Here is a 24,238-nt window from a genome sequence, read left to right as displayed (position 1 = left end):
AGATGCTTTTGGGATACTGGGCCCAGCTATGAACACAAACTGTGGCTACTTATATGAGAAAAATAATACGTATGAATTGTGAACTTAATGCAGATTCACAGGAGCTGTTGCAACTATCCACCATTCCTCATCCATTGCACATATTTACAAAAACTATTGCACTTATTTCCCTAGTCAATGATTTCATTAATCAATGCTTTGTCCTCCTTTAAAAATGTTGTCTTGATTGGTTCAGGAACAGTTCATATCCTAAAACGAGGAAAAGCGTTTTCACAAATGAAATATCTAGGAAATAGAATAGTTCTAGGATAAAGTCATTTATTACAGAAATGTTAAAAGACAACAAGATCAACATATTTACAAAGCATCAAAACAGCCAATATGTTGGAAATGTGAACAGTCATTCTGGCATGACATAATATACAATAATGAAAGACTGTCCTTTACAACAATAGCTGCAATGTCTCCAGTCAAGAATAGTTAGTTACAGGTGGAAACAGTATGCAACAAGTGACAATAAAACATAACATTCAATTGAACTTCACAAATTCAGCTTGCTGTTAAAAGCAGCCCTGTTATGACATGTCTCCCATTTCTAAGCAGCAACACCCTCAGTGTCAATACATCCTCATCAGCTGCACCGACACAGAGTTACAAGCCATGGCGCATCACATGCCGTTCCAGGTCAGTGCTGTTCATAAGAGTTCGGCCACAGAGCTCGCAGGAAAGTGCTTTCTCATTTCTGGTCACCGTTATTATCCTCAGGATAGTGGAGGCATCTACAGGAATGATAACAGAATAAGAAGGAGAGTTAAACATCTGACAGGGAACCAGAAACAGTTTGATTAATTGGATGTCAATAGTTTCATGTCAAAATTGACTTACCTTTTGGTGAAGATATGTTGCCATTTTCCTTGTTGTTTTCCTCCACCTCGTGATCTTGCTTCTCGCCACTCTTGGGGTTTTCTTCATATTTTTCATCCTGTTCAGACCCTTGCTCCGGTTTTTTATTGCACTCAGGTTTTAGACGGTCAGTCTTCACTGCCTCCTCCTCATTTTCCTGTCTCACCCCATGATTACTGTGTGTTTCCTCTTTGCCCTCTTCATTTTCAAGCACTGGCATCTTGTGATAGTTGCAGGCTTCATCTTTAAGCACTGGCATCTCATGATATTGGTTGTTTTGTTCTTCTATGTCCATCTCTCCAGGTTCTTGGTTCTCCTCCTCACAGTCCATTAAATGTTCCTCTACCTTCTCCTTGTCCTCATTCTCTAGCTTCTCATGGGATTGCTTATATTGTCCCTCTTGGTTCTCGTCATTACTGAAATCATGGAATTCACTGTTCTGGGCTGTGTTCTCTGCCACCTCGTTATCGCCATTTTTGTTCACCTCATCTTGTTGCCCTTGGGTCTCCTCACAGTCCATGAATTGTTCTCCCTCCTCGTTGACTCTGCTCAGTCTTGTTTCCAGTTCCTCCAGATGGACCTGTCCCACCAGCTCATGGTTCCTCACAACCTCCCGGAGAGAACACCACAAGGAAGATTACATATTTACATCAGATACAGAAGGACAAATGACTCAACAGAGAAGACTTGATACAACATAGTGTGTCAGAATTAACATCAGCAAAATAATGTGTGACAATACCCATTTTACTAGTTGTGACCTTTGATGGGCTATTAATTTCTCAAAAGAACCACACTCTCTTGGGACTGCAAGTGTAATTCCACCTTTTAGAGAAAAAGGTGGATATACAATAATATTGATTAAACCTATGCAGTCCTCTGTGCCTTAGGAGCTGTTTCTGGATAGAGCCACAGTCTAGTTAGCATGGGAGTCATGATTGAGGGGGTATAAGGAGAGTGTAGCTAGAACACTAACCTGGTGTTTATCGCACAGGTGTGCCTCCAACTCGCTCAGCTGTGTGCAGTCGAAGTAGCACAGTCTGCATTTGTAGGGCTTGATATCGTCGTGCTTGAGCATGTGCAGTAGCAGTTTCTTGTCACTGGAACTGGTGAAGGTGCACTTGTGGCAGCGGAACACGATGCCCTTGAGATATCGCGACAGCGTCGGACGACGCACCTCTATCGGGGCCACTGGCTGCTCTGTTTAAAAAAAAATGAAACAAACCAGGATCAGCAGTGTAAAGTCTGGGTATGATACTGACAAGTATAAGACAGAATAAATGGTAGACAGCCACAAAAGGTGTCTAATGAGTGTCATGATGTATAAAGCATGGATTTATTTGAACAATACCACAAGAACACCTACCACGATGGAGGACGATGTGGTCGATCATGCGGTTTTTGTTTTTGGTGTGGTAAAGACAGAGAGGGCAGTGTAGCTCCTTAGGAGCTTCTGTTGGGCTACTGGCATGTGCCGTCTCTATGTGCATATCCAACTTCTTCCTATTGTAAGCATTCAGAGAAAAAAATGTCATCACAAACTTGGCAATATGGCACACTGAGGCTTAATAGATGGCAACAATTGAGACCGAGAAGCATTTGTACGTCATTTAAAGAGTCAGTTAATGTAGCAATACTAGGTGTCACAGGTGCTTCTTGTTAAATCACTATTCTTTAGACATAGCAATAATATGTATACTAAACAACAAATATGACACAGCAAAGGCAAGCATTGGCATTTGAGCAGATTCTTCTGAAAATAATATATTACCTGAAGCCTGTGAAAAATGAGCAGTCCTTGCACCTCACGAGCCTTTTCCCATTGTGGCGATTTATGTAGTGTCGACGCATACTCTTGATGTGTGTTGAGGTGAAGATACAAAACTCACAGACGAATAAGCCATCTTGAGTGGTCCTGGTGGTCTGTGGGCTTGGAGGGCTGCTGGAGGCCTTGGCCTGAGCCACCTGCCTGTAGTGGTTGAGCTGCCTCTGGACATCTGGGGGCTCCGAGTATACTGGTTCTGTAACGGAAAATACACTGGATATTAGTACCACATTACATTCAGACACTCAACAGATTACTTCTCTGATTTACAGAAAGTTAGGGGAGGTGCTAATAGCAAAATACTCTTGAGGAGTATATAACAAGACATTATGCATTTTTCAAAAATATGGTTTTGTATAGCTATACTGATTGTCTTGTCTGTATGCTGCATAACAAATGTGCTTATTTTAGAGGAAGTGTTCTAATCTAATCATGAAGTTTAATAATTCAAATGCTAAACAATGAACGTAAAAGGGAGCACTTGCTTTCAGTGAGGTCTGATTCCTCAGAATCATCAGACATTTGGTTGCCTTCTTGAGGTTCTGGCAGGTTCTGGGTCTCTTCAGAAGCCCTCAGGGTGTGCTCCTTGTTCTCGCTACCGGTCACAGATGAAGGGAGGTTCTTGGATGGGTACTGAGCTACTCCAGCAAGACAGATTAAAAAAGCAAACAGGTTTAAGATGTTTTCCACAGCTTTTGTCATTTCGATTAACATTTCATACAGTATCAGATTCTTTTGACAGAGATAAAAAAAATGTTAAGCCTTTGAAAAGTTGTGACAATGACAGTGTGCCGTAGCAGTAAGGTTGCCTCTGTGCCGTAGCAGTAAGGTTGCCTCACCGCCATGTACTTTGAGCAGATGATTCTTCAAGAGGCTCAAGATGGTAGTTCTGTAACGACAGAGCCCACAGTGGAAGGGTCTGATGGTCCCGGGTCGATGTCTAATATGGCGGTCAAACCTGAAGAGTCATTAGCAGACATTTCACAAATTGATTTATCCAGATGGTTAAGCAAATCTTCATGGTTTATATAGAAACAAGAATGTTGTATGGTGGTACCTAAGGTAACATTACAAGATGGAATCAATCACATACTATAAATACTCCCCTCAGTGGTTCAAGCTCTGAATGCTGATATATCAGACCGTATACCACGAGAATAACAAAACATATTTTTACTGCTCTAATTACATTGGTAACCAGTTTATAATAGCAATAAGGTACCTCAGGGGTTTGTGGTATATGGCCAATATACCACAGCTAAGGGCCGTATCCAGGCACTCCGCGTTGGGTCGTGCTTTAGAACAGCCCTTAGCTGTGGTATATTGGCCATATATCAAATCAAATCACACCCCCTTGGGCCTTATTGCTTAAATATACAATAGAAATCTCTTCCTCTCACATCTGCTTCTGTTGATGAGGTACATTGTCCAGCCGTTTGAGGGCTGCTGTAGCTGCATGGCTCCGCTCATGTGAGCGTAAACCTTTCAAAGACATGAAAGTTCGCCCGCAGTGGTTGCACTCCTCTCCTACTGACCCCCCCTCTGGTTCTGTTGTCGATGGGACAGGGGAAGGGGACACCAGTGGACTCATCCCTGTTGTAACAGATTCCACCTGTGTCACAATCCAATGACTGTCCGATTCATCTGCTGTCAGGACCTTGGGCAGTTCTTGTCTTTCCTGCTGAAAGACAGAAAGAAGTTATTAAGGTTGAGGATCACAGACTACATAAAGGGCAAAAACAGATTTACTTTTCCAATGTTGCACAGTCCTACCATCTGTCAAACAATCACAAACGCATAGGGTTGCACTTTATTGCATTATGTGCCACTTACCTTAACAGGCTTGGTTTTTGGCGGTGGGTCACTGAGGCGTTGTTTCCTCTTCTGTCCATTTGCCAGCTTCTGAAACTCCTCATTATGATGGTCGAGATGGGAGCAGAGGTCCGCACTGCCCTGGATTTGGAGGTTACAGTATCCACATCTGTAGAACTCTGTGCCATCCTCTGAAGACTTTGAAAGTATAGTGAAGTCTTGTGTGAAATCTTCGCTGTGGAAATTGGTGTAGTGGATACTTAGCAGCAGATTTGAGTTGAAAGATAACTTCACGCATTTCTTGCATTTAACTGGACGCAATGCTTTGCCTTTCTCGCATTGTGGATCAAATAATTTGCATACAGGTTTCTGTTGCTGGGGATGATTTCTAGGCTTGGGGGGAGAGTGCAGTGTGTTATTCGGGCTAAGTTTGCTAGATTTGTGCTTGCTGGGAGAGACTCCTGGGTGGCAAATCGCATAATGGGAGACCAGGCCTTTTTCACTAAGACATTGGAAAAAACAGCGAGAACAGCTTATCTTCTCACCAGGTGATTTGGTTTCCTGACTCAAAGAAGCCTTATGGTCCGGTGAGTTTGGAAGAATGCGGTGAGGTCTGAATGCTGGAACAAAGTGGTTGGTGAAAGCAGCATTGCCATGTTGCCTCCTATAGTGGGCTGCAAGGTATTTACAAATCGAAGTTGTATACGAGCACAGTGCACACTTGTAGGAAAACTCTTTGTCCTCAATTGGAGCCACTGTACTGTGGTTAATGCGAAGATGACAGGCAAGGCCCTTTTTAGTGGTGCAAAGGTACTTGCAAAGGTGGCACTTGACTATGATGGATTTCCCATTTTTTAAAATGGCAGCCTGGGCAATTGAGGTCTGGGAGCCTCTGTATTTGGAGAGCAATTGTTTTTTAATGGCAGCAGATTGTTTCAAAGCCGGTTTGAATATATTTGCGGCAGATCGTTTGTGATCCATCTCATAGTGAGCCTTCAACTTCTTGAATTTTGCATGGATGACTGGACACATATTGCACCTGAAGCCTGCCAATCCCACCCGCTTACCCGATCGGACTTTCAGGCATTCATTTGGGTCAGTGAAGTGTACAATTTCTTGTTCAAGTCTCTCAGTTCTGGCTTTGACAGCTGGATGCCTCATCTGGCAGTGAGTTAGAACACCATGAGCGTGAGAGTTCACATACGGACAGATTGAACACTTGAATACCAGAGTCCCCTCACTTGTACTAGGTTCCGCTTCAGTTTCGCTTTCATAAGTTGATGTATCATATTCCGGATGTTTCTTACCACAATGAGTTAACATACCATGGAGGTTGTTGAACTCTCCGGAACAGACAGGGCACCTATATCGCTGGCTTGGCTTTGAAGTTTCATGAACATCAAGCTGTTCATGGACTTTCGTATCATATTCTGGATGTTTCTTTCCACAATGAGTAGACATACCATGGAGGGTGTTGAACTCTCCAGAACAGACAGGGCACCTATATGTCTCGCTTGAACTCAAGGTTTCATGAACATCAAGCTGTTCATGGACCTCCGGTTCTTGGGTCTGCCTACTACTAATGACATCTAACACAGACCCATCTTCCTTGACAGACCATGGATGAACTGCACGGTAGTGGCTGCTTATACCCCCCATGGAAGTAGCCTTAAAGGGACACGCTCGGCATGGATAGACTTTTGTGTCACCTCCTCCGGTCTGAAAAGATGGAGTGGTCTTTGGAACATCCCCAAAACTGAGGATAATCTGATCAGGTTTTTCATTGTGTTCTGGGTTAGGCTTTGTTTTTTTAGATCGAGAAATCTTAGGGCCGGCATATAACCTCAGGATGATGGATTCAAGTCCAGTTTTTTTATCTGGATGACGTTGCCGGTAGTGCCGGAGGAGTCCCTTCGCTTCAGTATGTGAACAAGCACACCACTCACAGTGATAACCTTCCTGTAAATGGCCATCTTGGTAAGCCCAATGTATAATTGTAGTGATCGGGGCTCTCTCTTGGTGGTTATTCCTCAGATGTCTTTTCAAAAGATATATATGGGGAGTTGTATAAGAGCATTTGCGGCACTTTAAGGACCTGAGCAGTGCAGCTTTCTGCTTGCGAGATTGTGAGGCTTTCATGGAGGACATGGTAGGCTGTTGCATTGTTGATTTTTTATTTGAGCCGGGAACAATTGCAGTATACCTGACAACCTGATCCGCAGTTGTCTTCAGATCACTATGTCTTAATTTCTGATGATTCAAAACTCCCCTAACTGTCGGATTGTCATAGTCACAATGCTGGCAGTAAAACAACTTCCTCTCTTCTTCTTGGGATGAGTTAAGCGAGTTTCTTCGTACTGGGTGGGATTTGCTCATTTGGCCCAAAACTGTAGCAGTATATTCAAGGATTTGCTTAGCAGTTGGCTTCATATCAAGGTGTCTTTTCCTTTTATGATTCAAAACCCCCATCACCGTTGGATTGCTATAGTTGCAAAGCTGACAGAAAAACATGTGTTCAACCTCGTCCTTCAAAAGAGGATGAGACAAGAGGTGAGGAGAGTTTGGTGAGTTCACTGCTTTTGGCTGAGATTTTTTGGTTTGCTCTCGGACGACAACAGTATGCCTTAAGATCTGCGCTGCGTTTGTTTCGAGATCACAATGCATTTTACTTTGATGATTAAAAATCCCCCTCACTGTGGGATTGTTATAGTCACAATATTGGCAGAAGAACTTATCTAACTCTTCTTGGACAACATCAGATGTTAAGAAAGATGAGTTAGGCGATTTGCTAGTTTGGGACAAAATCATAGCAGTATATTCAAGGATTTGTTTAGCAGTTGCTTTAAGATCTGGGTGTCTTTTCCTTTGATGTTCCACAACCACCCTCATGGTTCGATTGCTATAGTTGCAAAGCTGACAGAATAACACAGCCTCTTCTGTCACAAGAGGAAGAGGTAAGATGTGAGAAGACTTAGTCAAGTTGACTCTCTTAGACTTTTGGGATTTTTCGGTTTGCCCTGCAACCTCAGCAGTATGCCTGAAGATGTCGCCAGGTGTTGTTTGGAGTCCACTGTGTCTTTTCTTTTGATGATTTAAAATTCCTCTCATTGAGGGATGCCCATAGTTGCAAAACTGGCAGAAAAACAAGTTACCTGCCTCATTTCCAATATCAGATGTGAAGAGAGAGGAGTCAAATCCAGCAGACTGAGATGTATCTTTCTGACTACGAAGCTCAGATGTATATTGAAGGATCTGACTAGTTGATGTCTGAAGACAACGATGTCTTAATTTCTGATGATTCAAAACCCCTATAACTCTGGGGTTGCCATAGTTGCAGTACTGGCAAAAAAACAAGTCAGCCATCTCGTTCTCAACAGTGGATTTGAGAGAGGAGTTTGATGAGTCAAATCCAGTAGACTGAAGCTTTTCACTTTGACCATGAGCCTCAGCAGTGTGCTTGATGACCTTATCGGCAGTCACCTTGCGATGACTGTGTCTTAACTTCTGATGATTCAAAACCCCTCTCAATTTGGGGTTGCTACGAATCGCAGCAGTATGTTTCATGATCCGTTTAGCAGCTGACTTACGAGTACTGTGTCTTAACTTCTGATGATTCAAAACCCCTCTCAGTTTGGGGTTGCTACGAATCGCAGCAGTATGTTTCATGATCCGTTCAGCAGTTGACTTACGAGTACTGTGTCTCAACTTCTGATGATTCATAACACCTCTCACTGTGGGGTTGCAATAGCCACAAAACTGGCAGAAATGCAAACTCTCATCATCTGCCTGCGAAACATTGGATATGGGAGGGGATGTGTTAGGAGACTTAACTTCTGGGAGTTTGAATGGCTTTAAAACATGTTCCTGTGCTAAATCTTTTTGGAGGGGAGTGCTATGTGAGACTATTCCTATGCCCTGTGACATTTTGCTTTGACTATGAACCTCCGCAGTATGGAAATGGATCTGTTCAACAGTAGCATTGAGATCACTGTGTCTTGACCTTTGGTGATTCAACACCCCCCTCACTGTGAGGTTGCCATAGTTGCAATGCTGGCAGAAAAACATGTTCTCTACATCGTCCTGTGCAACATCGGGTTTTAAGAGGGACGTGTTGGGGGACTTTACTTCTGGGAGTTTGAATGGTTCCAAAACCATATTTTGAGGAGACACCTGTGTTTCGTCCTTAGCTTCCCTGGAAGTGGCAAGAGTTTCTTGTTTTATGTCGTCAATTCTCAATCCTGCCTTCGGATGGCTTTTTTGGTAGTGGACAAGCACGACAACCACTGACTTATTGCTGAAGGCACAATGTTTGCAGTGGTACAGTTCCTCATCCACTCCCATGGAAGCAGAACATTCTTTTGGGGTTGTAGAGTTGATGTTAACAGTTTCTTTACATGGGGACAGAGACCTCTCAGGAGAGACAACCTCTGCATTCTTTAGGCTGGAAGTTTGCCCTAAATGTGATTTAGAGGGTTCGTCTTTAGAAGGCTTGGCAGTAAAACTGCAGTACATTAAAGGACTGCTCATTTTCAGTTTTGGATGTTTGTTTTTGTAATGGGGTTTCAAGTATTTGCCATTAGAAATGGTGAATGGGCAGGCAAAGCACTTGTACACCAAATCAAGCTGATCTGATCGCATCATGAACACATCTGGAGCTTCTGGGTGATGATCCCTATAGTGCTTCTTGAGGTCATCAGGGGTGGCAAACTCAACAGGACACTCCAAGCAACGGAAGGTGGCAGTCCAATCATCTGGATTAATGATGTACTGAAAGTCATACCTGATGTAAGGGTGCATTCTCTGGTAATGGGTGCTCAAACTGCGAGATGACTTGTGACTGTAGTCACAATGTTTGCAACGATAAAGTATTTTGTGTTTGTCCCTGCTTTTTCTATTTTCCAATTGATTGTGCTCATCTTTTTCAGTTCCTGAGGCATCTAGTTCAGTTCTCCAGGCATCCCCCTCCTCTTCATCCTCGCTAACCTCAAAGGTGAAAGCAGTGCCCCCTGACAGCTTGCTTTGGATGACTGTACTTTCAGGGCTTGTTTTGATCTTTTTCTTAGCAGGACTCAAAGCGGTGTCATCATGCATCCTCTTCTTGGTGGCATTAGCCAATGGCTCTGTTAGTGACATTTCATTATACGTTTCAGGTTTGGGATCCCGCTGTTCTGTCGCTGTTCCGTCCAGCAGACTTAGCCCCATGCTGTAAAAAAGGTAACTGTGCTCACTTCGCTGGTGAGTGTGAAGATCTTCTAGCCAAGTTGCAGAAAAGTTGCAGAGTGAGCAGCAGTGAGAGCCCTTCTGTTCATTTTCTGTATGAGATCTCTCTTCAGTTACTTTAGAGACACCTTTACCACCTTCTTGGTCATAGCTAAAGAAAGGCGCATGTGACATGAGGGTCACATCATGCGCACGTGATGGCCTTGAGAGGTTGGGCAACTTCAGTTGTGAGGAATTTAAAGATGACCCATGTGCAATTTTGAATTTGGAAATATTTCCTGAGGATCCCACTTGAGCTTGCAGGTTCTCCAGCAATAGACTAGAGCTAGGAATGTTTATGGTTTTTGAGGTAGACTTGGATTTCAGGAAATTCAATCTCCCCACTTCCCCTTGTTTGCATTGGAGTCTCGACACATTGTGTTGGTTCTTCTTCCCTGGCAGTGGCACTTTGGCATTAAGCAGCTTGCCCCTTAAATACCATTTCTGTGTTTTCAGGGTCCTGCCCTTACCAGGACCCTTTACCGAAACCTCGTGATTTGTTCTTTCATGTTTGACAATAACAGGCCAACTGGAAGATGTAAACATACAATGCCGGCAAGAGAAACTCTCCTCTGAATTGTTGTAGAGAGTGCTACTGTGAGGTTGTGTGGAACTCTCTGAGGGATTACAACTCCCATCATTTTGTGAAGGATCCACATCAACGCCATGCACCTTCTTCATGTGTTCAAGGAGGAAATATTTTGATTTGAATAGGAGGACACAATGGTTACACTGGAATGACTGACTTGGAGACATGGATTGTTGAGAGGCTGGTTGACCGTGGGTCATTTGATCAGACTTGTCGAGGTGCCCGGAATCTGTGGGTGCATAAAAGTGCTTAATCTATACAACTGCAGAATAATACATGTATCAGATATTAATTATTACATGTGCTATGTATCTAAGTATTACCAGACTAACCAAGCACCTAAAAAGGCAGGTGATAGAGTTCACCATTCTACTGTTAACAACTTGTATTATGGGGTTGGCAGATTTTTTTTATAGAGTATACAAGTCAAAAATTAGAAGAACAACAAGTCAAACCTTCCTCCATCTCCCCTGGCTCTGCGAGTTTCTTGATCCCAGAACTTTACTGACAAACGGGAGAGAAACCTATGGGGGAGCATAATAATTTGATGACATAACACACTAGCAAAACCAGACTAAACATCCAAAATGCAAACATACTGATAAAAGGAGAGACATTTACCAACTTCTCCACAACTGAGCGACTCTACAACCGATCCAAATGACTTTGGCTAAATAACTGAATAAGACAATAGGTGTGATTTATCTGAATAGGATTTAGGCCTATAGCTGATCTGAAGATAACATTTTTTGCAGCAAGTCCCACAAGTTCACTGTCATGTATACATTTAATCAATTGTAAGTACAGTTAGTCACACTGAAAAGTGTTGCTAAACAAGTTGTCATAGGTCGAGACTTAAAACGTATGGTTTGCTAGTGATATTCTTATAGTTCTGTCTCTGTGCACAATATCACATTCTCATTACTGAAAAAGTAGTGACTTTTAGCATATCAACACACAAGATTGGTGTCATTATAACCATAATCAACTGCATCTTATGATGACTAGCTCTGAATGTCCTTTTGGAAAAGCATATAACTATTTTAATAGCCTAACTTTAAGTTCTGAACAACCAAGACATAAGGTGACTCCAGAAAGGCAAGTGTAATGTAGGCAAAACACACTACATAGCCTAGGCCATGATATTTTACCATGGGCATACATTCATCCAACCAGCTATAATTGAGTCCATGCATTCATAAACAAACACAAAATAAGAAAAGGACATTTACTGAAGTAAATGTGGTGTGCTTGCTGGTCTTGAAGTATTTATGGTTGTGAAATAGTAGTGAGTGACAGCAGTAGTATGTTTTCAAAGGCTGTGTGTTAGTTATGACCTATTTTGAGGTTTGTAGGTGTGGAGTTATTATAGTGGGTTACTGTGGCCTAGTATAGTAGGCTAGAGTGAGTACAATATAATCAATAAGCCATATAATGTGTTTTAAGCTCTTAAAATGTTTTAGTTGAAACATTCTGAAAGTTGTGTCAGTGATTTTAATTTTTAATGTTGAGGCCTGCATTCCGCCATTTAAATGAATGGCGATACAACAAACTTTCCAGTTTATGAAGTAGGAATGATAGCAAAAATCTGTGTAGAAGCCATCTACGCTGAGCCAGTCTGCACATGTCAACATTGGGGTGGTGTTTGTAGCTGTCGTCAGTAGATGTGTGGGAGTGGTTAGTAGTTGTGTGGTCAGTAGTTGTGTGGTGAGTAGTTGTGTGGTCAGATAGGATAGCCTGAACATGTGAAAAAAGGTTTGCTACCTATAGCGCGAACGGTTCAAGAGTTACTGTTGGTGAGTTATTTTGTTAATTTATATAGTTGTAGTTGATAAAGGTTTTAAAGGATTTGAATGTGTTAAAGTTAGTCTTGTAGCTTAATTGGCCAAGGAGCAGGAACCTTTCTGAATAGCTACCTCTGTATTCCTATGGTTCTCATTCAAATCCATGTTAATTTATACACATTTGAAATGGTTATGGTTCAAAAAGTATAAATAGTATCAAAAATCTAAATGCAAGTAGTCTGAACATCTCAACATTGGTTTAGTGTTGATAGCTTAAACAGTGAAAGAGGAGATGAGTCTCCATTTTTTTACCATTTAAGTCTATGGCTATTGACTAGCATTTAGTTTTATGCAAATATGGTTGTAGTATAAAAAGTACACTGCTCAAAAAAATAAAGGGAACACTTAAACAACACATCCTAGATCTGAATGAAAGAAATAATCTTATTAAATACTTTTTTCTTTACATAGTTGAATGTGCTGACAACAAAATCACACAAAAATAATCAATGGAAATCCAATTTATCAACCCATGGAGGTCTGGATTTAGAGTCACACTCAAACTTAAAGTGGAAAACCACACTACAGGCTGATCCAACTTTGATGTAATGTCCTTAAAACAAGTCAAAATGAGGCTCAGTAGTGTGTGGCCTCCACGTGCCTGTATGACCTCCCTACAACGCCTGGGCATGCTCCTGATGAGGTGGCGGATGGTCTCCTGAGGGATCTCCTCCCAGACCTGGACTAAAGCATCCGCCAACTCCTGGACAGTCTGTGGTGCAATGTGGCGTTGGTGGATGGAGCGAGACATGATGTCCCAGATGTGCTCAATTGGATTCAGGTCTGGGGAACGGGCGGGCCAGTCCATAGCATCAATGCCTTCCTCTTGCAGGAACTGCTGACACACTCCAGCCACATGAGGTCTAGCATTGTCTTGCATTAGGAGGAACCCAGGGCCAACCGCACCAGCATATGGTCTCACAAGGGGTCTGAGGATCTCATCTCGGTACCTAATGGCAGTCAGGCTACCTCTGGCGAGCACATGGAGGGCTGTGCGGCCCCCAAAGAAATGCCACCCCACACCATGACTGACCCACCGCCAAACCGGTCATGCTGGAGGATGTTGCAGGCATCAGAACGTTCTCCACGGCGTCTCCAGACTCTGTCACGTCTGTCACATGTGCTCAGTGTGAACCTGCTTTCATCTGTGAAGAGCACAGGGCGCCAGTGGCGAATTTGCCAATCTTGGTGTTCTCTGGCAAATGCCAAACGTCCTGCACGGTGTTGGGCTGTAAGCACAACCCCCACCTGTGGACGTCAGGCCCTCATACCACCCTCATGGAGTCTGTTTCTGACCGTTTGAGCAGACACATGCACATTTGTGGCCTGCTGGAGGTCATTTTGCAGGGCTCTGGCAGTGCTCCTCCTGCTCCTCCTTGCACAAAGGCGGAGGTAGCGGTCCTGCTGCTGGGTTGTTGCCCTCCTACGACCTCCTCCACGTCTCCTGATGTACTGGCCTGTCTCCTGGTAGCGCCTCCATGCTCTGGAGACTACGCTGACAGACACAGCAAACCTTCTTGCCACAGCTCGCATTGATGTGCCATCCTGGATGAGCTGCACTACCTGAGCCACTTGTGTGGGTTGTAGACTCCGTTTCATGCTACCACTAGAGTGAAAGCACCGCCAGCATTCAAAAGTGACCAAAACATCAGCCAGGAAGCATAGGAACTGAGAAGTGGTCGGTGGTCACCACCTGCTGAACCACTCCTTTATTGGGGGTGTCTTGCTTATTGCCTGTAATTTCCACCTGTTGTCTATTCCATTTGCACAACAGCATGTGAAATTTATTGTCAATCAGTGTTGCTTCCTAAGTGGACAGTTTGATTTCACAGAAGTGTGATTGACTTGGAGTTACATTGTGTTGTTTAAGTGTTCCCTTTATTTTTTTGAGCAGTATATAAATACTATAAAAAGATTCTCAAGCAATCTAAGTTAGGAATGTCTGCACATTTGAAAGCTGGTTTCGTGTGTATATAGCTTAAATCGTTTAAGCTCTAGAGCGAGGAATAATAACTAACTAGAAAAGTAAATTTCCTGAAGAAAATATGGTGTGCATGCTAGTTTGTGAAGGGTCGATTGATTGATTGATTGATAGGATAGCATGAACATAATAAAGTTGATTTGGTGTCTCTAGCTTGAACAGTTCAAAGGTAACTGTTGGTGAGTTATTTTATGCTAAATGAATATAGTTGATAAAGACCTAAAAGAATTTGAAGTTAGGATAGCCTGAATGTTTTAAAGTTGTTCTTGTAGCTTAATTGGAGCAGGACCATTTTAAATAGCTACCACTGTATTACTGTGATTCTAACACGGAACCCAAACCGTCTGCGCGCGAGCCGTCGTACATACATTTATTTTGTCCCCCTACACCAAACGCGATCACGACACGCAGGTTAAAATATCGACATTAATTTGGGGACAGGTCGAAAAGCATTAAATTAGCTAGCTAATTTGTCCTATTTAGCTACCTTGTTGTTGCTAGCTAATTTGTCCTGGGATATAAACCTTGAGTTATTCTTTTACCTGAAATGCACAAGGTCCTCTACTCCGACAATTAATCCACACATAAAACGGCCAACCGAATCGTTTGTAGTCATCTCTCCTCCTTCCAGGCATATTTCATCTTTGAACTTATATGGTGATTGGCATCTAAACTTTCATAGTATTACCACGACGACCGGCAACACAGTTCGTCTTTCAATCACCCACTATAACCAATAAGGAGATGGCACGTGGGTACCTGCTTCAATAAACCAATGAGGAGATGGGAGAGGCAGGACTTGCAGCGCGATCTACGTCATAAATAGAAAGGACTTCTATTTTAGCCCTTGGCAACGCAGACGTTCGCGAGCAGTGTGGGTGCAATAATTGAATAACAGATTTCTAAATTTATTTTGCTCGCGACGCGAGTGGTTTAGTCAAGGTATATTTCAAACCAATGTTAATTTTAGCAAAAAAACAGTTATAGTTAAAAGGTATAAATAGTATAAAGAATCTGAATGCAAGCAATCTAATTTGGGTCAGTCTGAACATCTCAATGTTGGTTTGGTGTTGATAGCTTAAACGTGTAAGTGGAGATGCGTGCCAAAATGTTCCCCAGGTAAGTCTATGGCCCTTTTATTGCCATTGCAATTTATTGGGAGAGCATTTAAATATTGTTCTAGTACTAAAAGTATGGATGCTATCAAAAATAATTTCTTAAACAATTTAAGTTGGGGCTGTCTGCACATTTGAAAGTTGGTTTCGTGTTTTTAGCTTATTGGGTTAGAATTGGCATTTGTTCTAATATGCAAATGAACATAGCCTGAACCTGAGAAAGTTGGTTTGGCATCTTTAGATTGAACAGTTCAATAATTACTGTTGGTGGGTTATTTTATGCTAATGTATGCACATTTGTATAGTTATAGTTGATAAAAGTTTATGATTTAGTTGGGTCAGTCTGAACATCTCAATGTTAGTTTGGCATTGATAGCTGAAATGGTGTATTTGGCAAATCCAAATACTTCCCATTCAAGCCTACGTTTATACTTTTTGAACTACAAACATTACACATTAATAAATGTTATCAACATTCTCGACGCAACCAATCTATATTGGGTCAGTTTGAACATCTCAACGTTGATAGTTTAAATGGTGGAGGAGATACACCCAAATTTCCTAAATGTTCCGATGTAAATCTATGGCACTTTTATTGCCATTGAAATGTATTGGGAATCATTTACATTTTGTTGTAGTTCAAAAAGTATTCATGCCATCAACAATATTTTGGGCAGTCTGCACATTTGTAAATTGGTTTCGCGTTAATAGCTAAAGTCTTTAAGGGCTAGAGCGAACAGAATAAATCAAATTATATGAGTATGTAAGAAATCCAGAGTTGTGTACTGCTTTGCAATCACACCTAAGTGGCCACACTGTGTGTCTTCAGACGTTGCATGTTTATAAGCCTGGTCCTCAGATCGAAGAGGACCAGAAAATGATTAACCACAAAATGTCAGTTGATCTTTCCGTTGAAATCCTCAACCCAGCAACAGATCAAAGGATTAGGAGACTTCAGCACACAATCCGTCACATGCGAGACAACACCTCTTGTGAAATTGTGAACTAGAATATTTGGACATTTGCAGCCTTATACTAGAATGAGTAATTTGCTTTAACACAACAGTATTAGCTAGGTAGCCAAAGCTTAAACTGAGTTCTCTGGCTGCATTGACATAATATATCTAGATTATCTTAAATGCAACCCCTGATAACATATTACAAACTCTGATAACTGCACAGATTTACCAAATAACACTTGCTGCATTTGTTATTAGAATCAAACTTGTGAACAATCAAGTTTACACCATTTCGGTCCCAACTCTGTCACTTGTCGAACAGGAACTAAAATTGCAAGGGGAGTGGAATCGGAACCCCCTTTGCCTTTCTATTGATCCAGTTCAGAAATATGAAAAATGTTACGAAGCAAACACCTACAAAACGTGGCCCGCAATGAACATTTACCAAGACGTTAATGGAATAGATTGAATAGCCTACTCACACGTTTCCACAGAGAATCGGTGAGACTCAGGCTATATTTCGATTCCTCAATGTGTTAGCTCTGTAGTCGATGTTCGTCGCCATTTTTTCCCGCTCCTACAACAACCTCATGTGTCTTCTTCCGTCTGCAAACCAACGAACCAGCAACGCCGGGGTCGAGGGGCTACAAACAAAACAACTTAGCAGTCAAGATAGTGCCAGGGGGTGGCGTGCAATGCAAATAAATCTGTCAGTCAACGATGAAGCCAAAGACAGTACAATCATGAAGATGGGCAGAAACTGCTTCTCCAATAGAAATCCCCGATAACGCTTGTAAGCGATGTCATGGCGACGTTGTCTAGCTAAGCGCATGCGTAAAAACGGTATCTTGCGCATGCCGTCAAAATTAAAGACACACCTTCGAAATAAAGTTTTTTTGACGAAAATAAAAACGTGTCAGTTTGCCACTTTCACTTGGTTGGAGAATATGTTCAACTACTTAAAACATTTTCTCAAATCTAGGTTGTGTCTTTAGATTTTGAGAAAATTAACAATTAAGGAAACTTCTCATTGGGCGCATTGGAGTGGATCACTTTTGTCAAGTTGTTGACCATCATTATTCACAGCCTTTCAAAGTGTGTTGCATTATGATGATAAAAATTTTCCAACACGTCAACTACATGAACTTTACTGAAATCATTTGATCAAAGGTCATGCAGTTTTTGATGAAGTCACCTTCACGTAGCTGCAGTTGCTTCTCACCAACTGCACCATCCCAGGTAGCACAAAGGTCTAGCCCACATCTGGCCTGATTCTGGCATGCCAGATCTAAAACTTCTGGCCATGGTCTGGCAGCCAGAGTCCGAAATCAATGACGGTACAGACTAGGCCCAGATCTGGCAAACTGAACTGAGCCAAAGCTGCCATTTTAGGGCCAGAATCGGCGCAGCAATGGCCCAAGTCCACTCGATTCTACCCTTCCTCCCCCACCACCACTAAACAAATATTATATTAAATGTAGGCAGTAATATTGTAGCTATCAACCGAACTATGAACAACATAAACATAAAAAAATGCATGACATTTTCTCATTTTACAGTAGCATTTATATCCAAATAAATGTCACTAAATTACAGATTAAATGCAAATGACGCTACTTTGATATTATTCTATCTGCAGACACATTCTACTGCACTGTTGGAGATAGGAACACAAGCATTTCGCTACACCTGCAATAACATCTGCTAAATATGTGTATGCGACCAACAACATTTTATTTGATTTGACATGACTGTGTTAGCCATAGTTGGCTAGCCAGCAAGAAAGGCAATTTCTCGAATGGAATAGCCTTCATTTCTCAGAACAAGAATAGACTGACGAGTTTCAGAAGAAAGTTATTTGTTTCTGGCTATTTTGAGCCTCTAATCAAACCCACAAATGCTGATGCTCCAGATACTCAACTAGTCTACAGAAGGCCAGTTTTATTGCTTCTTTAATCAGCACAACCATTTTCAGCTGTGCTAACATAATTGCAAAAGGAGTTTCTAATGGTCAATTAGACTTTTAAAATGATAAACTTGGATTAGCTAACACAACTTGCCATTGGAACACAGGAGTGATGGTTGCTGATAATGGGCCTCTGTACGCCTATGTAGATATTCCATAGAAAATCAGCTGTTTCTAGCTACAATAGTCATTTACAAAATTAACAATATCTACACTGTATTTCTGGGCAATTTGATGTTATTTTAATGGACAAAAAATGTGCTTTTCTTTCATAATCAAGGACATTTCTAAGTGACCCCAAACTTTTGAACAGTACAATATATTGTTTGTGTTACTGTAATTCAGCGTTTAGCTGCCATAGTACACATGAAACGAAATAAACCATTATTCGGTATCATCATTCAATCTTGGAGTGCTCTTTGCGATCTCCACTTGAGACCATTTGGGTCGTGTTAGTCCTTTGTAACTCACTGAACATAGCTAGCTTTATACTATGGGTGGGTCTAATCCTGAATGCTGATTGGTTAAAACCGCATTCCAGCCGATGTCTATTCCACAAGTTACCATCGGCTAAATCTATGATCTATGTTACATCTGACTGCAATCCACTGTCTCATCAGCCCAGCCAAGCAATTTATAAACTTGATCTCCACTATAAAAATCATCTAGACGTTATCTCACATTTCTTTTCGACTAACATTTAGTTTTCAACAGCCGAGATTTGTATAAACCTGCTGTCGGCTAGCGACTGCTAATTAGGCCTACCCTAGAAAAATAGCCTGTGACACTGATGTGCTGTCGTGGATTATGTATCCCAAGTCGTCCTATAATTTACGTGGCCACCAGCATATGCCTAAAAATCGCTAATGACATTATATTGAGCCAAGATTGGCCGAGTGACTGAAATGAATAGAATTAGTGTGAGTGGGGTTCCCCCCAAAACAATCTGTAGTAAAATCAAATTAATTAAAAGCATAGATTCTCTGGAGTCCTCCATCTAATAGCCTAATGCAACTTTCACTGGGGAATCAAATCAAATTACATTTTATTGGTCACATACACATGGTTAACAGATGTTAATGCGAGTGTAGCAAAATGCTTGTGCTTCTAGTTCCGACTAAAATCGAACAAGTAATCTAACCTGACCTGATGACTCCCACTGGTGAAACGCTGTGCGATATCGCAGACAGATATCCTTGTCTCAGTTCGCAGGTACTGGAGAGGTTGCCACACAAGGATGCTGTGGTGACTGACAGGCCTCGACAGCCACTGAGTGTTTTGAAGCACAAACACCAGGAGATTTGGTTGAAAGGTTACAGCCAATCTAATAACAATGCGGCTGCTGACAACTCGTACAAAGGGTCCGACCTTTTCGTTTGTGCCTCTGATACCAACACCAACCGCTGGTGGGGGGGAATACTAGCCCAGACCCATGACGAGCCTCATCGAGACCGGTGGGGGGGTCGAGACTAGGTGCAACACTGTACGAGGCCGCCAGAGCAGGAAAAATGTAGTTGTAAACTTCCCCACGAGAACAGAGAGGACGGACAGGCCCCTCGACGGGGATAACCTTAGAACACATCTAAGATATCACTGAGGTGTACCACACTGGTCGTAAAAGAAGTCCAGTGGACTTTCCACCTCCAAAACAAATGGCAACAATAAGTATTGCTTGCCATGTGTCGTTTCAACTACAATGCAACTAGTAAAATGCTCTAATCATGTGTTCCAGTAGGATAACATTTCAGAATAAATAAGTAGGATAACTGGTCCCCTTGAGCACCAGTACCAATGCCAGCACAGTCAGTCCAGCCACAATCAGTAAGAAGGTAAGAGGCCTCACAAGTCAAATTGCTATTGATGACAGCAACAGAGGAGTTAGTAGTCACTCAGATTGCAACACGTGGAAGGGAATCTCCAAATCTCCAAAACACTCTTCTGATGGTTAACACACATGCCTCTAATAAATAGAATCCCCTGAATAGTCATGAACCATGATCACACCATGTACGACTGGTTGGTTCAGTGCTTATAGAGTACTTCCGTCATGAGGTTAGCTTCCCGTGGATAACATAGCTATGAAATAGACTCCTTCATACCTATTGCCACTACAATGGTGTAAGACACATTGACGTGTAGTAAAACTACTACAGGTCCCATTAAACTGTTTGGGATAGGGGGCAGTATTTTCACGGCCGGATAAAAAACGTACCTGATTTAATCTGGTTACTACTCCTGCCCAGAAACTAGAATATGCATATAATTAGTAGATTTGGATAGAAAACACTCTAAAGTTTCTAGAACTGTTTGAATGGTGTCTGTGAGTATAACAGAACTCATATGGTAGGCCAAAACCTGAGAAGATTCTATACAGGAAGTGCCCTGTCTGACAATTTGTTCTCCTTCTAGGGCATCTCTATCAAAAATACAGCATCTCTGCTGTAACGTGACATTTTCTAAGGCTTTCATTGGCTCTCAGAAGGCGCCAGAAAGTGGAATGAGAGCTCTCCAGTCTCTGGGCAAAAAACAGCAGGAGTTTTTGTGAGTGGTCCTGCTGAGAACAATGACACTGGAGCATGCGTGCACGAGACGACTCAATGTTTTTCTTTCATTGTTTGAACGAATACAACGTCGCCCGGTTGGAATATTATCGCTATTTTACGAGAAAAATAGCATAAAAATGTATTTTAAACAGCGTTTGACATGCTTCGAAGTACGGTAATGGAATATTTTGAACATTTTTGTCACGAAATGCGCCCGCGCGTCACCCTTCGGATAGTGACCTCAACGCATGAACAAAACTGAGCTATTTCAATATAACTATGGATTATTTTGAACCAAAACAACATTTGTTGTTGAAGTAGAAGTCCTGGGAGTGCATTCTGAAGAAGAACAGCAAAGGTAATCAATTTTATTTTATAGTAAATCTGAGTTTGGTGAGGGCCAAACTTGGTGGGTGTCAAATTAGCTAGCCATGATGGCCGGGCTACGTACTCAGAATATTGCAAAATGTGCTTTCACCAAAAAGCTATTTTAAAATCTGACACCGCGATTGCATAAAGGAGTTCTGTATCTATAATTCTTTAAAAAATTGTTATGTTTTTTGACAACGTTTATCGTGAGTAATTTAGTAAATTCACCGGAAGTTTGCGGTGGGTAAGCTAGTTCTGAACATCACATGCTAATGTAAAAAGCTGGTTTTTGATATAAATATGAACTTGATTGAACAAAACATGCATGTATTATATAACATAATGTCCTAGGAGTGTCATCTGATGAAGATCATCAAAGGTTAGTGCTGCATTTAGCTGTGGTTTTGGTTTTTGTGACATATATGCTTGCTTTGAAAATGGCTGTGTGATTATTTTTGGGAGGGTACTCTCCTGACATAATCTAATGTTTTGCTTTCGTTGTAAAGCCTTTTTGAAATCGGACAATGTGGTTAGATAAAGGAGAGTCTTGTCTTTAAAATGGTGTAAAATAGTGATATGTTTGAGAAATTGAAGTTTTTGCATTTTTGAGGTATTTGTATTTCGCGCCACGCTATACCATTGGATATTGGTGAGGTGTCTGTCCCTAACAGGTTTTAACATAGGTCTTGAGGTTGACATCAATTCTTCCTAACCTCCAGGCATTGACATGAAAATTATCTAATGACGTCAGACTCATCCTGAACAGGTTGCAGCCTACCAGAATACTTGGTTTTCCTTCCCTTGGCATGTGCGCATATGTAAGGATAAACGCACAAGTACAACAGAACATTTAATGAGGGTTTATGCTAGGATCACTTAAGGAGTCCAAGCCAAATACCAGCTTTAGTAAAGTTGAACATTTACCCTGAGGCCTTTGACTCTACAGCTACAGTACTCACCAGTTTCTCCCCAGAGGTCCATAGGTCATCCCTTTAGACTGTCCGAAGCTAGATGCCTTACAGCTGTAGACTTATCATGTAGTTATCAACTTAGGATAGTGCCCTAAGCCACACACTACCAAGTAGGAACGCCCTAGATATGACATTAGACAATGCCATGATAGGGTCATTTTGCCAAGACTGTGGATGCATATGGAATACAGTCCCATTAGATGATTAAGGTGTTGTAACTATATTTTGTATATCTTTTCTTTATGCTTTTATTCATTTTTTTTGTTCCGTTGTCTTTGACACTTAGGAAGTGATAGAGCCATAAACACAATACAACCATCAGTTAGTGCCACAACGCATTTGGGGAAGAAACGTAATTATATATTTTGTGAGTGTGCGCGTTAACATCTTCCTAAGTTACTGCCCAGATCTACCAGCCTGGATGACCAGACGACGGGTCCGGAACGGTGATCCCCATCCCGGACATCCGCTGCCTATTCTTGTAGTGGAAGAAAGCCTACCAGGGTAAACCACCAGAGGGGGGCCACAACGTCCCCCGGTTTTATGACTAAACAACCAGATCATAAATACCTTGCAGAAACTCCGCTTTTGGCTCTACAATATTGAGAATGGAATGTCTGAGTGTTACACAGAGAGACTGTCGCCAAAACTTCAACATCAAAAGATTGGACATTAAATAAACATTCGTTTTGAAATCCAAACGTTTGGAATGGTTGGTGGGGATCCCAAACAATAATCGTGTCATATCATTTAGTATTTTGTGATGTCATTAAGGATGGTATCACGACTGTTTAAATGATCGGACCAAAATGCAGCGTCTGTTTCATTCCACATATTTATTAGACTGTGAAACTTAATGCAATACCAAAATAAACTGAAGGACAAAACAACAAACCGTGACGCAGGAGGAACAAACAATACTCACAAAAACAGGTGGGACAAACATCAACTTAAATATGACCTCCAATTAGAGACAACGACAACCGGCTGTCTCTAATTGGAGGTCAAGCCAAACAAAAACCAACATAGAAATACAAAACTAGAAACTGAACATAGAAATACAAAAACAGACAAACACCCCCTGTCACGCCCTGACCTACTCTACCAGAGAAAATAACAACTTACTATGGTCAGGACGTGACAGGTATAACATGATAACTGTAACTCAGAGTGTACACGTCCGAGTTACCAGGTTTGCATCGAAATGTTGTATAAAATAAATGATTAATAACCCTTTCATGCGTGAGTTCCAAATATCTCTAACAATCGAAACAGCGTGAGTTTTTATGCACGTGATGTTAGAACGTTCTCTCCATTCCAGAATATGATTGCTACGCAACAGTACATTTAATCCGCGCTGCCCTCAAACCAAAGCACACAGCCTGTTTTTATTTATAGGCTGTTTTCAACTTGTCAATTTCTAATTATTTTCTAACAAGTTTTTTATTTTCTAAGAACAGTTTGAATTGAGGTGTGTTCCGCCTCATTCATTCACATAAAAGTAGTCCTTTTTACTTTTGCCGACCAATTAATTGCGGACCAAATCTCCCGTCCTGCACATACGTGTTTACATTTTCCGTCTGTTGCCTGCATCGCAGTCAAAGTTGTTTTCGATACCAATAATAACTTCGGAAATGTGTGCGTTTCTATCAAAGTAAGTGCCTTATTACGTTATAATAGTTTCTGTATGTCGTGTTATACCGTTTCTACTGTAGCTCACAGTATGTAAGTCGCTCTGGATAAGAGCGTCTGCTAAATTACGTAAATGTAAATGTATGTATGGAGCATAATATATTTGTGTATATTCTTTATAACCGTGGACACGCGAGGTAACATTACTCATTTCATAACCTTTATGGTGTTATATTCAATCGTACTTATGCAGCTAGCTACATTCTTCTATTAGCTCTGTAAAACAATGCTAATTGCGTCAGAAGTATTGACTTGTTGTATTTTGAAGCTACCCTGGAGAAATTAAAAAATATCTTGTAATACTCTTGGTCATTTCTGAGTGCATTCCACAAAGCTGTTTATCATGTCCGCCTTATCCACTGCCCCCATTTTGAGGTTATAGTCAAGCATGCAGTCTGGTTTGATTTTTC

At 41.5% G+C, this 24,238-nt stretch overlaps 1 protein-coding gene across 2 annotated transcripts; it reads right to left on the bottom strand.

Moving 5' to 3' along the window:
* Nucleotides 1–298: 298 nt before the first annotated feature.
* LOC106585393 (zinc finger protein 462) lies at nt 299–17,101 on the bottom strand. Of its 2 annotated transcripts, none has more exons than XM_014171542.2 (11): nt 16,772–17,101; nt 10,844–10,912; nt 4,562–10,617; nt 4,129–4,409; nt 3,568–3,686; nt 3,214–3,366; nt 2,675–2,924; nt 2,270–2,406; nt 1,880–2,103; nt 886–1,513; nt 299–779 (listed from the first exon to the last, which is right to left on the bottom strand). In XM_014171542.2, the coding sequence occupies exons 2-11, from the start codon at nt 10,851–10,853 to the stop codon at nt 652–654; spliced, it is 7,986 nt and encodes a 2,661-aa protein (XP_014027017.1). In that variant the 5' UTR covers nt 10,854–10,912; nt 16,772–17,101; the 3' UTR covers nt 299–651. The 2 variants fall into 2 exon arrangements, with proteins under 2 accessions (XP_014027017.1, XP_014027018.1); XM_014171543.2 differs by having other exon boundaries at nt 4,129–4,406; nt 16,770–17,100.
* Between the last annotated feature and the right edge of the window lie 7,137 nt (nt 17,102–24,238).

Source organism: Salmo salar, chromosome ssa24 (genome assembly GCF_905237065.1).
Source record: "Salmo salar chromosome ssa24, Ssal_v3.1, whole genome shotgun sequence".
Taxonomy (NCBI): Eukaryota; Metazoa; Chordata; class Actinopteri; order Salmoniformes; family Salmonidae; genus Salmo; species Salmo salar.
The sequence above is the reverse complement of the archived record's forward strand: the minus strand, read 5'-3'. Positions and strand labels throughout refer to the sequence as shown.

Coding starts and splice junctions, on each gene's coding strand:
- LOC106585393 (XM_014171542.2), bottom strand. Junction 3,687..4,128: donor CCTCATCAACAGAAGCAGAT/GTGAGAGGAAGA, acceptor ATGACTCTTCAG/GTTTGACCGCCATATTAGAC. Junction 3,367..3,567: donor TCTGCTCAAAGTACATGGCG/GTGAGGCAACCT, acceptor TTGCTGGAGTAG/CTCAGTACCCATCCAAGAAC.